The sequence below is a fragment of the Lepeophtheirus salmonis genome, chromosome 8 (genome assembly GCF_016086655.4).
Source record: "Lepeophtheirus salmonis chromosome 8, UVic_Lsal_1.4, whole genome shotgun sequence".
NCBI lineage: Eukaryota > Metazoa > Arthropoda > Copepoda > Siphonostomatoida > Caligidae > Lepeophtheirus > Lepeophtheirus salmonis.
This window is the reverse complement of record NC_052138.2, coordinates 1,236,990-1,253,369: the sequence shown is the minus strand read 5'-3', so window position 1 is coordinate 1,253,369 and position 16,380 is coordinate 1,236,990. Positions and strand designations below refer to the sequence as shown.

Genomic DNA, 16,380 nt, shown 5'->3' with positions numbered 1-16,380 from the left:
TCTGAACACAACAATCGTGCACTTAAGGACTTAATAGATTTTTTAAAATTTTAACTTTTTATTGTAGACAGGAGACTTCTCCTCGTTTTTAACAACTTTTGAATCTTTTATGTGTTTTTAAATAGGTGGAGATAACTAATTTTTAACTACTGTAATATTTCATGAATTTGACTACTATTTACCATATATAAGTATATATATGTTTCTTATTTTGTTTATATGTCCAGGTGGGCGGTTCAAAATTTGTTCTCTTTGATAGAAAACTACATTTGCCAAAGTTTGACCAAAATTAAACATTGTTTTGAAAATTACTAATTAAAAAAAGAAAAAAAAATACCTTGTTTTTCTAATTTGGTGTTATCAGTTTACCATATAGCTTTTTTGTTTTATAACTTTTCCAAGATGACGTTATTTACTCTAAGAAATATCCTTGTTGTTCTGAGAAAAAAATAATATAAAGTGGATTACAATCCAAAAGAAGACAAAGCTAATACATTTAAAACGTGTAGCGCGGAATGTTTTTATATATATATTTTATTTTTCACTTCTAAACATGAAGATATTTCATGAAGTATTTTGAGTTTGTTGAATAAATAAAGCCATAGACATGAAATGGGCTCTTATTGAGTAAAAATGTCAAAATGAGTTATTTTAGAGTTTTAAAAACTCTTCTCAGAGTTTCAACATCTGAATCAAATTGTCTTTCATAGGCAAGCATGGATTAATTCCCAGGCTTTCCTAGGCTGCAGCCTAGGGCCCAAGAGTGTGAAGGGGCCCTTGAATTGATCAGTCTATTATTTAGAAATGTAACCGTATAAAAAGAATGGACCTTTATTCGTCCGTGGGGTGATAAACAAGCAAAAAAGCACTGATTTGGCAAATATGGGTCACTTCTCTCCAATCTGCTCATTGATTTGATTTATTATTCTTGCATAACAATGCTGTCACCTATTGTTGGAATCTGGCTACAAGCATATCGGAACATGCATGTAATAGGATTGCATCACGTGGATTTTCCCTTCACAAGAATAAGGGTTTCTCCCTCTACTGCGTAGGAGAGTTTTCCCTTTTGGTTTCACCTATTTCGTGCTCGAGGGTTTTTTACGTACGCGTTGTACTTCAATTATTCCCTTGTTTTCCCTCTTTTTTATTCATTCAATATATGCATTGTAATTTACATTGTAATCAGCAACAACCACGTGTTTGCCCATCATTTCGTAAGTAATCAATTACAGTCCATTATTACGTTTGACATCCTTGCTTATACAGATACAGAAGAAGAAAAAAACAAGAAGATGAGGCAACTGAACCGGACTGTGAGCAGTCGGGCAATGACAGGCTCAGAGTGACAGTGTTCATTGCTGCTATAGATCGTCTCCTTGCTGAAATGGATCAGAGATATCACTCGTACCCACATGTTCAGCACAAATTTGGATTTCTGAACAACATCCCATCTATCTCCACACAAGATCTCTGTTCAGAAGCAGCTGATCTCTGTAAGAAATATTCAGGTGATCTAGAAGAAGATTTTGTGGATGAAATGAGACAGTCCAGGGAACTCATTAAGGGGCATGATGACACCTCAGCTAGGTCACTGCTGAGTCACACCAGAGGAAGGAGACTAGAGTCAGTGTTTCCAAATGTTGAAATAGCACTGACACTCTTTTTGACTTTAACTGTTACCAATACCCCTGGGGAGCGTTCATTTTCAAAACTTGGACTTGTGAAGAATAAACTGGGATCCACAATGAGCCAAAACAGACTCAATCACCTGTCTTTGATGAACATTGAGAGTGATATTCTTAGAAAACTGGATTTTACCAGCCTCATCAAAGATTTTTCATCCAGGGAAACAAGAAAGAGATCCCTGCAGAAATAAGTTGGGGGTATTTACTGGGCTGCAGTTTTGTTACATTGCTGCCACAAACACACACAGGTTATTTGCTGCTGTAGTATGTTTCTTTCTTGAAATTGTATCACTCTGCCCCACTGCTTGATTTGTGCAAGGTGGTTCGTTCTACTACTGCAGCTGATGTGTCCTGGTTCAGAAAGCTTAATGTTTGTTAAGCTTGCTCAGAAACTTTAAATGGGTTTCTGTAGTATTTTGTGTAAAGGCTGTTATAGTAAATGAGTGTTAAATTACTTTTTTCTGCGAGAACATGATGCATAAGGGGACCCTTGACTACTTTAATCCTCCACTGGTCATAGGAAAGTCTTCTGATTTTATTTATTTTTGATAAATTTTTCTTTTTCATTTCAAATTATATTTTCTTTTTGGATGCCAAACTGACTCGACTATGAAATATAGTCAAACCAACAACCTCTTCATAAAAATACGATAAATGCTTTAAAAGTTTTTGAGAGAACGTTTTTGAAATTAGGCTATTGATATAGGAAATAATTATGTTGTGGTTTTATCAAATTCAAATAATTAAATAGAGTATTAGCAATGTATGTTTTCAAATCTATTATCTTGATAACAGTATAAATATAGTCAATCTGCTTTAGAAATCAATTTACACTCCTACTTAAATATACAAATTCTTAAACTATACAACACTTTAGACAACCAACGAACGTCGTCCATTGGAACAATGGACATAAGTTTAACTCAATGGTTTGTAGTACTACCAATAAACATTATTCCGAGTTCAAAAAATTCTTTATAATCTTCCCTCGGAAGGATATGTTGATCAAGTTTGTTGTCAAAATTGATAATAGCTTGTCATTTATCAACAGTGTGACATGCTATTTCACAATTTACAATTTCTTGCACATAATTAGTTTCGTTTAACACATTTTTTGGCATCTTTTAAAGTGTAGAACCTCGGAAGAAGGGGTATCTTCCACGCAACCCTTCCCCAAAAACTTTATATTTCTTTAATGGTAATATTTGATGATTCCCCAAAAATCTTTTTAATTTAAAATGATGTTGTAGGAAAAATCAGAAAGCCATTTTTGATGAAGGCAATTAATTTCCAGTCAATTTGGCAACAAATCCACCATTAAGATTATGTTGATTATTTCATAGTGTCTGTCTTGGCATTTTGGGATTTACATTACTTTTGATGAATAAACTTTGATCCTCATTCCTTTATTAAAAATGTTCCAGTAATATATTTATTTACTATCAACTGATTTTGACCCAAACACCCGGACATTTCAACAAAATAAGAAACACCCTAATATACATACCAAAATAAGGTCCGACAATACAATTATTATAATCATTTGAGTCAAGTATAATGTGTCTTCGAGTCGAACTGACACAACACTATATTAAAGTCTCTTTTGAAACCTTTGTTTCTATAAACCAAAAATATAATAAATTTGCATTATGTATTTTTCAAAAGTTAACTCCTAATAGAGATGATTTTATACTTGCATATAAATCAATCTACCAACCAGATGCATCAAAAGGGATTTGTATATTTTAAACTTGATGAATATCAGTACACACATCACACAGAAAAAAATACACTTGTCTATAAACAACATGCATGGCATAATCCTTTGTTGCACATCTTCTCATATTTTAGTACTCCGTTTGTGGAATATCAATAATTAAAGGTCGATTTGAAAGTATCAAAATCATAGAAGTACATACCTTATAAAGAGTTAAATTAAGTTTAAGAAGGGCTTGGCAATTGTTGAAATTAGCCACTAGCCAAAAGGGCTAGTTATTTTTTTACTAGCCTACTACGCTTCTGGGAACCTTCCTAATCTTTTTAAGTGGATTTTTATACTAAAATCCGAATTGAACATGGCCAACTCTTCTTGAGTATAGATTTTGGATGATAACCTATAATGATCCATGGTTTTAGTGAGGAGGGTGAAGATCCAAATCCGACTCATTGCACGATAGGTACAATTGAAAAATATAGTGAGTGATCCTACATAATCAGGACTATCAAATAAGATATATTCCTAATTTACTCCAAAAGATATATGGACTTGAAAACAAGACTTCACATAGTGCAGATAAGTCCAATTCGAACGAAGAAGCTGATGATTGGGGTTTTCAGAGTGAGTTGTGTGTATGTGTAATACTTTTTTTTTTCTTGTTGCCAACTGTTTTTCTTGTTTACATTGAATGGATTATCTAATCAATGGCTGAGTAACAGAGATTATCAACTTAAGGGATTATCGACGTATGAAATTCGTGTTGTGAAAAGAGGTCAATTATTCGAAAAATTGTGATGCTTTGTTGGGCCAAGTGCTTCTTTAATATGTGGGATTAAACGTTTAGTTTTATGAATTAATTATAAAAAAAATATATTATAAATGAATGTGTGATTTCCTGGGTTTTCCGTAGTTGTAAAACATCTAGAAAGATTAGGCAAACGGCATCCCATGATATTGAGAGGAAAACCCTAGAACGTACAATATGTGTAGGAGAAGGCCGGGGCAAGGCATATGGTATTACTAATTTAAAAATTAGTTCAAGGGAAATTGCAATATTATATTTAAACGTATATAAATTATTGTTGATCGAAAAAAACAAAAAAACTTTTGAACTGATGCAATTTTCTGAAATATATAGCACCCTCACTCAGGTAAATCCATATCACCTTTATTTTAATCCTGATCAATAAGGACAAGTTCGCCTGATACGAGGCCTAAAGGTTTTTTAGACCTTGACTACGTCCGCATGGAAGACTTTGTCCTTGTAGTTGTTGATAGAAACCTTCAAGGAGTGGATTCTGTTGTATGAATTGGCAGATAACTTCTTTTTTAAGCCCCCCTAAAAGAAATAATCCACGGGACTAATATCCAGGGAGTTAGAGGGCCAGGTCTTGGCGTACCAAAAATGCACCTTCTCTTCTTTCAACAAGTTATGGGTCTTGTAGGCCTTGAAACTTGTAGGATTTTCTCTTATATCCCCATCCTCCTTCCAACAGGTTGTAGACGTCGTAAACTCTGCTCTTTGGATACCTGAGCATCTTCTCGATGTACGCTGGGTTGTGTAAAGGCCAAAGGGGGGGGATAAGGGTTGTTTAAGTTAATATTAAAAGATGAAAAACGTATCTTCACAAATTAACTATGGATATTTACTGGAATATTTGAGTGAAGTGAATTAATAATTAACTCTTTTGCCAATAATAATACAATAATTGGTACATCGATCCCTCTAATTATATATGATAATTTTCTGGTGTTTGTATATTTGCTTAATAATGTTCCATGTATTTCTTTTTTGGCCCTATAAAAAGGCGGGAGTTCATTATTCTTGAAGCTAATTATAGAGTTATATTGTTAACAACTGCAAACATGTTGTTTAACGTTGCACTCCAACTACGTCATAGAAATAATACAAACATGTTGTTGTGAATGCGTGGGTGAAGCACCTGTACATGAAGCATGATCAAATTTATTTTAATTAAAAACGTATGTAGCCAATGCAAGTATACATAGTCCGTTTATGGATATAATCGTGAGGGAATCAAGTTCGTTCATCATTGGCGTTTCATCACGATTGAACTTGCTATTGGATATTGCGATTCAATGAAAAGGTGTTGGTTCTATTCTCAGAACACCACCGTTATTTATATCATTATAGGGTTTTATGAAGGAGAGTTATCCCATCATATTGTCTCCCACATCAACATAGCCGTGCCCATGTTCATATAATAATACTTTTTCTTAGGAATTATGAGTTCTTAGAAGAGTTTCGTTACCAATAACTGACTTAGATACGATTGGATTTCATACGCCTTTGTTTTGTTGAAATTTCTAACACGAATACTTTATTGGGTGTTTACTAGTGACGATGATGATTTCTTTTAAATTATTGTTAATTCCCTTTCATATGTACAAAATTCCCACTAAAGATTAATAGTTTAAATTATAAAAACAAGTCAATAAAAAACAGAGTATTTTCAAGTTATTTATAAAAACCTAAAAGATTTCTAAGTTATTAAAAGGATGGGGTAACATTCCCCTTTATAAACTAAAATATAAAGTTTGTCCGGTTTAAAAAGTCCATTGTTTCAATATATCTTGAGATTGTTTTGTTGAAACCTGCAGGAAGAGGATACTTTTTTGTTCTACAAGTACAAAGAATCGTGATTGTCTTTGCAACTATTACTTCGACTTTAAAATCATTCTATCCTCTCAATTCAAACGCAATGAACCAGTTTGACGCCTTTAGAGCTATGCTAAACCTATTGGTAATTATATTCTCCACCATCAACAATACAGGTCTCACTCAATCCCAGAAATAAAATAGCTGGAACGAAAATTCTATTGCATTTATTATTGATTATTTATTAATCTTTTTGGGATTTCAGAGAACCGATAATGCTTGCTAAATTATCGGGAATTATCAGGGAAATTATATACACAAATAAGTTTAATGTTTCAGATACTTAAAATTGCATTTGTGCTTAGTAATAACAAGGCCTATCATCTCCTAGTTGGTTGGGAAGCTTACTAAAAAAAAATCCAAGAGTTGAAAAACTGCATTCTAGTAGAAAGTGATAGATAAGTTAAGGGCCCTTATTTTAAATGTATCAAACATCCAAGCAATTATTTTATGATGATCTTTTTTAGGGGTTGTAACTTTATTGAATTATTTCTCACTTTTCTTTTCTTCTGAGATGTTTTGTCTTAATATATGATAATTTCATGTTGTCTCTTCAAATGTTCACGAAGTCCAGTTGTATTTGTAGCATTTAGCCATTAAAATTTACCTACAACAAATTCATTTAGCCTACTGTGTTTTTCGATTTTGGGTGAAATGATTTCAAACTTTTCTGGAATGAGTATTGCGCATATCCACAAAGTATGACATTTTGTTAAAAACTGAATGTCAATGGGTGAAAAATAATAAAGGCAAAATTAAACAACTTGAGTTTGTATCTTACAACAGTGTGCATTAAATTACAAGCAACTTGTTAAAAGTTATTAGTTATTACAGATTCAGGATAACTAAAGTACTAGCGATAAATATTAAGTCCATAAATTTCCTGTGAATTGTCAAAAAATTATCGGCACTTAATAAAATTGGTTTTCTCAAAATTCAGAGGAATTATCAATCAACACAAGTCTTTACCAGCAAATAAAATAAACATAACTGAACCATAACAGTGTTAAAAACCTTTTTGATATTATATTTTTTTACATGTGAATTCAGTATTTGAACCTTTTGTTAGTGAACTGGGATTTTTGGGAACCCAAATTCGATAAAATTTCTTTAAATTTTTTCTGCTGTAAACAGCATTAAGATGCTCATGAAACATCTTTCAGAATAAATGCAAATTTTTGTTGTTGCAAAAAGGTATTTTCTTGGAACTATTCGAAAATTTGCAATTTTTAATCAAGAATTGATTATTTTGATTTATGTTCGCTTTTAAGCGTCCTTTTGTTTTGTCTATTTCCTTTTGTTCAATTTTAGATATTAGAATTACAACAAATGTTATATTAACTGTTTTCCAATATATCACACTCAATATCATCAAAGTTAATGAACCCATTTTTTGTACCAAAAGTTTGTTAAAAGTAACTAATATTTCATAGAATCATTTAAATTGAAAATGAACGTATCGTATTTAATATATAATTATATTTTATTCATGCCCAAATCTAATGTGGTTATGAATCATAAACGTAATTATGAGTTTATGTCAAGTGTGTATTGAGAAATACAATTTGCTTAATATTTGAGTTATCATTTAACTCAAGTTAATTAACTACGTCAAAAAAAGGATGTTCACTAATGTAGGATTATATAGCCAACAGAGACAATATCGTTACATTTTTTAGACTGTGGAGGATATATTATTTCTATAATGATGATGATTATTTTGTTAAAAACAAGACATGTTTTATAAAGTGTACGGAAGCAAATCGTACCGCGCCAATTAGAGTCCCATAAACCTATTATTACTTAAAATTGATGGTAGTTGATAGAAAAATAATTTTTTTTTTTTAAATTGAGCATCTTTCATACACTGCATTATTAGTTGCGGTACGTCAAGAAACAAAGACAATCGGGGCAAAAAGTCAACGGATTGAACCTTTTCTCCGTCCACATCAGTCTGTAAAAGAGGTTGCGGACATTAACAATTCCTCCGTTGAGCGTTTCCCTAAGGTTGGGAGATTTATGAATAGTGGCCAGAGAAGAACAAAAAGTGAATGAAAAAATACGATTGGCAATGAAGACTTCTTGACCAGTATGGCCTTCGAAATTGAAGCCAAAGATTACCTGGAGTAGTGAAAGAGGTTGTAGAGACTTGGTTGGATGCCAAATACCCTGAAGGGGATTATTGTTGCCAACAAGACCCAGAACTTGTCCGTAAGGCCATAAGATTTCAAGCTTGGTGCAAGGAAAATCTAACCCTCAAATTAAGGATTGTTTCTGTTTATGAGGTTTTTTGGTCAGAGTAAAAATCAAAAAAAAAAAAAAAAAAAAATCGAGAAAATACTGGTAAACATTTTTTTAAAGGATATATTTTTTATTTGTAATTTTTTGTAAATAGTTATTAATTTTTGATATTTTTTTCCCCAAAAATAAATCCAAAAACCCCGCCCTCTCCCCCAAATATACATATATGCTGGACCTACTCATGATGGGATTGCTTGCCACTGAACTATAGAGCTTCTTAGAGGTATCCAGAATCTCTCACTATAATGTTGATTACCTGAAGGCCACCTTTGAGAAGGAGACGTCTGATGTGTCCAATCACTACATGATTCAAACGCAGACTGGAGGCTATGGTGGCTGCAGAAGGAGAAATTAAGAAATATTTGTCGATATTTTAATCGTTTTATTAAGCTCTTTCCAAAATGTTTTAGTATCCTCCATTATGTCAAAAAATATAAATAAAAAAATAAGAATACCGTATAAATTGAAGAAAGGTTATTCTTGACTTTGAAGTATTACCAATTCCATATGGAGTGTTGTAGGAGCCTTCTTAATGACGTCAGACATCATGACGACAGAGTGATTTTCTTCTCCGATGACGAATTTACGGAATGTATTGTTAAATCAAGAATAAATAATCTATAATTCATAGTCACAATATATGGGAGTTTCCTGTACAAGAAAATGAAATTATATATATGGTAATTTAAAAATTGGGGTTCCTTCTTGATTAATTGTTTTAAAATAGGTCGTAACATTTGAAAAGTTTGGAGTCATGTTTTATAACCGCCCTTAGTGGGAATGATGGCTTCCAGGCACTCTCTGTAAATGGGGTTCTCTGACAAAAGGTTTCAAAAAGAGATTAAAAGGGTCTTGCAGCGGAGGAGATGGGGTTCTTTCATTGTTGGTGTCAAAAGTGGTCTCTCCACCCTCACAAGTCCTGATTTTCCTACCATAGCGTGTCTCATCTTTGACGTCATTATTACTTGAACGGAATCCATAGAGCCACCGTTTTGTTGTTGCATTTATATATATGTATACAAATTGGGTAATTTGGGTACTGTATTGGGTCCATAAACAGCGCTTTTTTTCTGTCTGCTTCGTCTTTTTAGCTAGGTTGTAGTGATACTCAAGAATGTATCAAACTTTTACTTCCATTTTGGAATGCCTTAACACACAGCTGGCTTGTGTAAAACATAAAAACTGTAAATGAACTTTTCCTAAAGTGTACGCTTAACATTTGAAGCATACTTTTTGATGCAATGTATTAATTGTGAGATATAACTCACTATAGACATCTAGCGAAAAATGCTCAGTACTTTTGACTTAATTTGATACATTACATGAGTACCCCCCGAAAAACACTTTTGCTAAAAAGTACTAAAACACTCATTTAGTAATATTAGTTTAACTTTAGTTAAACTAATATTACTAAATGAGCTGTCAAAAACAGAGTTTAATCAAACACGGGTTGCCTAGAAATGGGAAGTTTCAATTTGATTTATTTCTTTTTTGAAGAAAGAGTTGTTGCCGTAAGCCTTATACCTTGCTGCAATGAAATTTCTTGTCCGATTTAATAAATTCAATATTGCTTGAGATACATGGATAACTATGTATACAACTACACACTTCTAATTTCCTCACACAGAACCTCTCAAATTAATATAATACAAGTATGTGTAAGTTTCAAGTTTCCACCCTTTATAAGTAAGCTCATACCCATTTGTGTCAGCTTAAAAAAGAGCCAATTCAACCAATCAACTTTTCGAACACTGATTAGGAGAAAAAAACAAACAAAACATGACTTGTAACAAAGTCAACGTAATTTTAAGCCATATCAAGTAATCTTTTTTATTCATACGGAAGTATAACTTCAATCAAAATAACATTGCCAGTAAATAGTCAAACTTTGTATTATTGACAAAAAAATAATTATACTACAGTGTGAAAATACTTTTACGTGAATATGAAACCTCTTATAACATCAATATGTATTCGTATTTCATCAAAATATTAATGTTCCATATGGGACTGAGCTTCCTTGAGAAATGTCCTCATAAATATTTTCAATATGAAGTGGAGGTTGGCATAAATAAAAATATGTTACAATTCCACTGAGATTTTAGTTGATTCATATTTAAATTACGATACCAATAGGCTGGACAGAAAATCGGCCAGAGGGCCTACTATACGGTGCTTAGGTACACCATCTTGCCATGCTGAATACCAACTAGCCGGAGGATAGCTACGTTAGGACTTAGGACGGTGCCCCCTCTCAAATTTTCAACAAGTGCCAAAAGTTCCACGCAGACAACATGGCTCTATTCTGGTCCAAAGAAATATGGCCCCCTTTCTCACCAGATTTAAACTCACTGTATTTTTGTATATGATGCCCTTTGGGGAGGGAAACCAACAGGACCTCACACCCCAAATGTGGACTCGCTGAAGTCCTCCATAGTGACTGCAAGGCACAACTTGTCAGAGGTGTTTTGTCATCAACTACTTCATGGCCTTTAGGCAACTTGTAAAGGATATGATTGATAATGAAGGTGTCAATATTGAGAGAAAAAGTTTTGCAAAAACCTTGTTTAGATGCTTTGTTAATATTAGTATTCGCCTATGATTAAAAATTAAAATGAACAAAATAAGAATGAAAAAAGAAACGTTATTACGTCATCTATATAAAACAACATTCAATAGAAAGTGTATTTTCATACTATATGGAAGTGTGTTTTTAGTTATTGAATTGTTTATAATGCTTAATTATTGATTATTTTTGAAATGTTAAAATTATTTACTCATCCTGAATGGATCTCTTCATAGTTTTGATCCAAGTATCTCATACCCAAGGAAAGAATTCACTCTACTCCCTTATGGGGTACGATAGTTTTACTTTGATGTTTCATCCCTTGTGAAATTCGATGATCCAGTTAAAAGTATCGTCATTATATTTCTCCTATCTTCTTTTGGACCTAACTTTGAGAAAACATTGAAGATCAATTCTTAGGCCTTAACAACCGTCAAATTAAAAATACATCTAAATATCAAATTTGTCTCTCCTACAATGTTTAAATGTATTGTTTTATCTCTATTTATTTAATGGTAATGACTTCAAATTGTAGTAGTACTTATTGGTAATTAACGTGACTTATTTTATATTTCTCATCTAGAACCTTATATCTGAATTTGAATACATTAATTGTTATAGATGAATATATGTCTACCCAAGGAAGGATTCATCTCTCACCTCGTATGAAGCTTAGCTTGGTTTGGTTATATTCATATGATAAATATTCCTCCCATCATCATCCTTGTAAATATCAGACAAAGACCATAATTATATATTGAAAATAAATTATCTTGCATCTCTCCATTTGTCCTCATTCTGAAATAACCTGGAAGTATTCCCCTCTTTAATGAATGAAGATCCATCTAACCAAATTAAAATCATAAATAAATTTGAATTAGTAATATGTTAGTGTGTTATTTAAATATATTTAAATTTTATGACATTAGCTTATGTATAATTTCATGTTCTCATAATAAATTGATCAAATTAACATGTTTATTTTATAAGGGATAGATTAAAAAAAAAAAAAAATGCAACAACTATTTAAAACATTATAAGAAAAGATTATTAAAGACCACAAACAAGTCTTAAAAAATGATCCAAAAATATCAACCTCATACATATTTGTTACTTAAATCTTCTTATAACAATAAATTTATTTTTTACTGATGATTCGTACTAAACTTTGTACTGATTTTAACTTCATTTTTCTAAAATTGCAATAGCTTCACAAGTTACCAATAACTTGAAAAAAACATTATCAATAAAATTTAAAACAAAGTTTAAACAATATCAATCGTTCCAATATTCATCTTTTAGCTTTCTAATTGATGAAATAATAGTTATTCGTCGATCAAATGGATCTGATATGAAACTGTTCCTTATCTGATGTATTAAAGGTTATTGTAGTCAACTTGGATGGAAAGCTCTACACACTTGAGCAAAGACTCTCTCCTATAAAAAGAAAAGGTGGGAATGAAAGAATATCATTCAGAGCGAGTTCTGTCATACAAGGATCAAACTGAAACAAAAAAAAGACAGCAAAATGCTTTGGATCCCCTGTCTTCTTATAACCAACTTAATAGCTGTACATGGCCTCACTCCAAAGAATGCAATCTTATTGGCGGAAAAAGAACTCTCTGACTTTCCAGAAGGCGATGCCCTTTGCTCTCTTGGGAATCGTTATAAGAAAGTAACGAAGAGGTAAGTACTTTTACCCAAGTTATAGTCTGAATCAGTGAATGCATTGTCTATGTAGCATCTAACTAATTATACTTCAATCATATTTTGATTTATATTTTATCCAGCTCCCTACAAATGTCAAAGAGAAATGCTCTTTTCAAGAATGCAATGAACAAATTAGAGCGTGTGGGAAGGAAAACTAAGAATTTCGAAGAGGAAGTCAAGAATCTTCTCTCTGAAAAATTTCGTGATGATGCTCCATGCTCCTCTACAGCAACCAGTACCTGCACCAGTACTGACTCCAAGTTCAGAACCATTGATGGCACCTGCAACAATAAGGAGAACACAAGTTGGGGGGCTACTGGTGCTCCTTTGATTCGTTTATTGAAAGCTCGCTATGGAAATGCTGCTTCTACTCCAAAAACAAAGGGTCTTTTTACACCAAGTAAGTACATAGTCCCAGTTCATTTATCAATATGAATAGTATCATGATATAATTTTTCTCTAACATAAATAGGAGACGCAAAATGTGCCCAGCCAGGAGAACTCCCTAATCCCAGATTGGTCAGCTCCACCTTTCACCCTGACATGAATGTACCTCACACTCTCGCTACTCACATTTTGACACAATTTGGCCAATATTTGGATCATGACATGTCTTTAACACCTGAAGCCCATGTGAGCAATTGCTGTACTGACAATAGCCAGGAAGGATGCAGTGCTATAAGTATTCCAAGCAATGATCCTTTCTTTTCCACTGTGTCACAAACTTGTCTCGAATTTACTCGATCCGAGCATTACTGTGACTCTTCACCAAGAGAGCAATTCAACATTATTACCAGCTATGTTGACGCTTCAAATGTCTACGGATCCGACTCTACCCGCCTTCGCAGTCTACGAGACGACAATAACTATCTTCTTAAGACCACAAAATCTGCAACAGGGAAGGAACTTCTCCCAAAGAATGCTGCAGGTGGTTACATTGCAGGAGATGTAAGAGCCACTGTGATTCCTGGACTTGCAGCAATGCACACTTTGTTTGTCCGTGAACATAACAGAATTGCCAATCAGATTTTGAAAGAATTCCCAACCATGGACAAAGAAACCATATTCGAAGAGGCTCGCAGGATTGTTGGTGCTGAAAATCAAAACGTTGTCTATGGACAATATCTTTCATCCCTTTTCAGTCCCAAGTTAATGGATCGCTTTGGTTTAAGAATGACTTCTAAATCAACATACGATCCTAAAATCAATGCAGCTATCTCTAATGGATTTGCTACTGCAGCCTACCGATTTGGACACTCTATGGTTCAAGGTGATATTCAAAGAATAGGTCTCACTGCTGCAGATTCCAATACCTCCTTCTTTCCAAAGGATGCATTTTTCAATATGCAACACTATGAAGCAAAGGATGGATTAGGCCTTGAGGAAGTTATTTTGGGTCTTTTGCATCAGCCTTCCCAATTATGATCGTCTCGCCATTGATGATATCACTAATCATCTCTTCAATGGTGGTAAAGCATTTGGATCGGATTTAATTGCAAGAAACATTCAAAGAGGAAGAGATCATGGGCTTCCTACTTATGGATTCTGGAGACAGCACTGTGATCTTCAACCTCTTTGTGATTGGAATAAAAAACCAGGTAGTATCAAACAAAGTAACTGGGATATTTTGAAGAAACTCTACAACAGTCCTAATGACATTGATTTGTTCACTGCTGGCCTTGCTGAGAATCCAAGTGAAGGCTCTGTCTTAGGAGAGACCTTTAGCTGTATACTTGGAAAACAGTTTGAAAATTTGAAAAATGGAGATCGGTATTTCTTTACACACACTAACCAAGCTAGCTCTTTCACGGAATCTCAAATCAATAATATCCGAACCCGTACTTTGGGTCAAATCATCTGTGATAACACGGATATTCAAAAAGTGAGAGCAAATGTTTTCAAGCTCGACTCTGACTGGATTGATTGCCCAAGTGTCTCCACTCTTAATATCAGAGCCTTCATTCAAAGCACTCCTTAAGAGAGATACGAAATTGTTTTATTTGGAATTTCAAATCGTCTGTACTTTTTAAATGCATACTATTAATATTATTTTTTTTTTTCATGTTATTTTTAAAGTCCATGATGTTTGCATCGTTTGCAGTGTTGTACCTAATTCTTTCTACAGAATTACAATAAATAAACTATCATTTCTATTCAGCATATAAAAAACAAATTTGTGGGCTTTTTCTTACTTTAAAAATTCAAACCTATTGAAAAATTATATAGTTCAAGTGTAAGATTATTTTTGTACCCCTCCAAAGATATCCAATTTACAGGTTAACAAGCATCCGCTTGAATTTGCTTCATTTTAAACTACATTCCTTCTCTTGTTTTAAATAATTTTCTTGTATTTTTGGCATGTAAAAAAAAAAGAAACCGATAATTAACATGGTAACCATGCCGATATGAAAAATGTTGTGGAAGAGAGCGGCTTAAGTGTCATGACGGTTCATTAGATCAGCTATGATCAACTTTGATAATGGCATTGGCAAGAATTACTCCAATTTTTATGCCCATTCTTCTCTGAGTTCCACAAGGACTTACATTTAAAACTCTTGAATGAATCTTCAGGGTTACTCTCCGTCTTTTTAAACCCATACAAAAGTTCTATCAAACATAGAATATTGTTGAAAGAAATTCAATACGACTCGGTGAGGTAAATCATAACGACAACAGCTAGAAAGTTTATTCTTTAGGTTACCAATTTCAAAAAAAAAAAAAAAAAAAAAATTATCATACATGATTGACTGTTTTGCGTAACTACGAGATGATTTTTAGACTTGGATATGTTTCTTTTTAAGAAACGGTTGTTTGGTACAATAAAGGTAACGACGTTTTATGTCAAGAGTAGTTCCTTAGAAAACTGTATTTGAATACGACCTTTCATATGTTGAGTTGGAAATCAAGAAACATACACAAAATAATGTTTCGTCTCCTACTCTAAAAAGAAAAAAACATTCATTGATAAGATTCCTTCAGTGTCCGATCCATAACATTGATATATCTTCATTTATAAGATAAAGTTTGTGCAATGTATATGGATAATTATATCACCTCAACATTTCAAGCTCAACCTTGATTTCTTTATTACTTTTGAGTCTTCTTTGTCATTGGAAAACAAGTGAAAGATAATTCTATATTCCTAAAGATAATATATATCTCTTTTCTCGAACGTTTTGTCTGCAATGTATATTCTTTTCTGTTATGTTATTACATATAAATTCTGACATCCCATCATCAAGTCAAAATCTGTACCAGAGAGTTTGTACAAAAGAGAGAGATCAACGCATTTGAAGGATTCATTTACAGAATCTACAGGAAATCCATGGTAACCCAGACTTGACGGTTCATCAAAATAAATTCCCAAGGTGGAGGGAAGTCCACAGAGTGGCAACGTGCTCATTTCGATTTAATCGATGCACTGTGAAAAAATATGACTATTCGTATGATATAATCAATTTTTGTTTTATTGTAATTTAATAATATAGGGTCTTTTTACTCTAACTAATAAATGTCATTCTTAATATATCAATTCCACAACATATATAAAGTCAAAGCCCTTTTGTGGATAACTCCTGAAATGATTAAATTTTATACAAAAAAAGATTAATAAGATAAAAAAGATTAATATTGGAAGATTTAGGTTGAATTTACTATAAAAGAGTGCAGCTTTTTTTTACATTTTTCTGAGAACAAGCTGAATCTCTATGATTGATAA

General features: G+C 32.9%; 1 protein-coding gene across 1 annotated transcript; it reads left to right on the top strand.

The window, feature by feature from the left end:
- Positions 1–12,469: 12,469 nt before the first annotated feature.
- Positions 12,470–14,565, top strand: LOC121123279 (peroxidasin homolog). Its single transcript, XM_040718409.2, has 3 exons — positions 12,470–12,638; positions 12,743–13,062; positions 13,135–14,565. Exons 1-3 carry the CDS (start codon positions 12,481–12,483, stop codon positions 14,085–14,087), a joined length of 1,431 nt encoding a protein of 476 aa, XP_040574343.1. The 5' UTR covers positions 12,470–12,480; the 3' UTR covers positions 14,088–14,565.
- Positions 14,566–16,380: the final 1,815 nt, after the last annotated feature.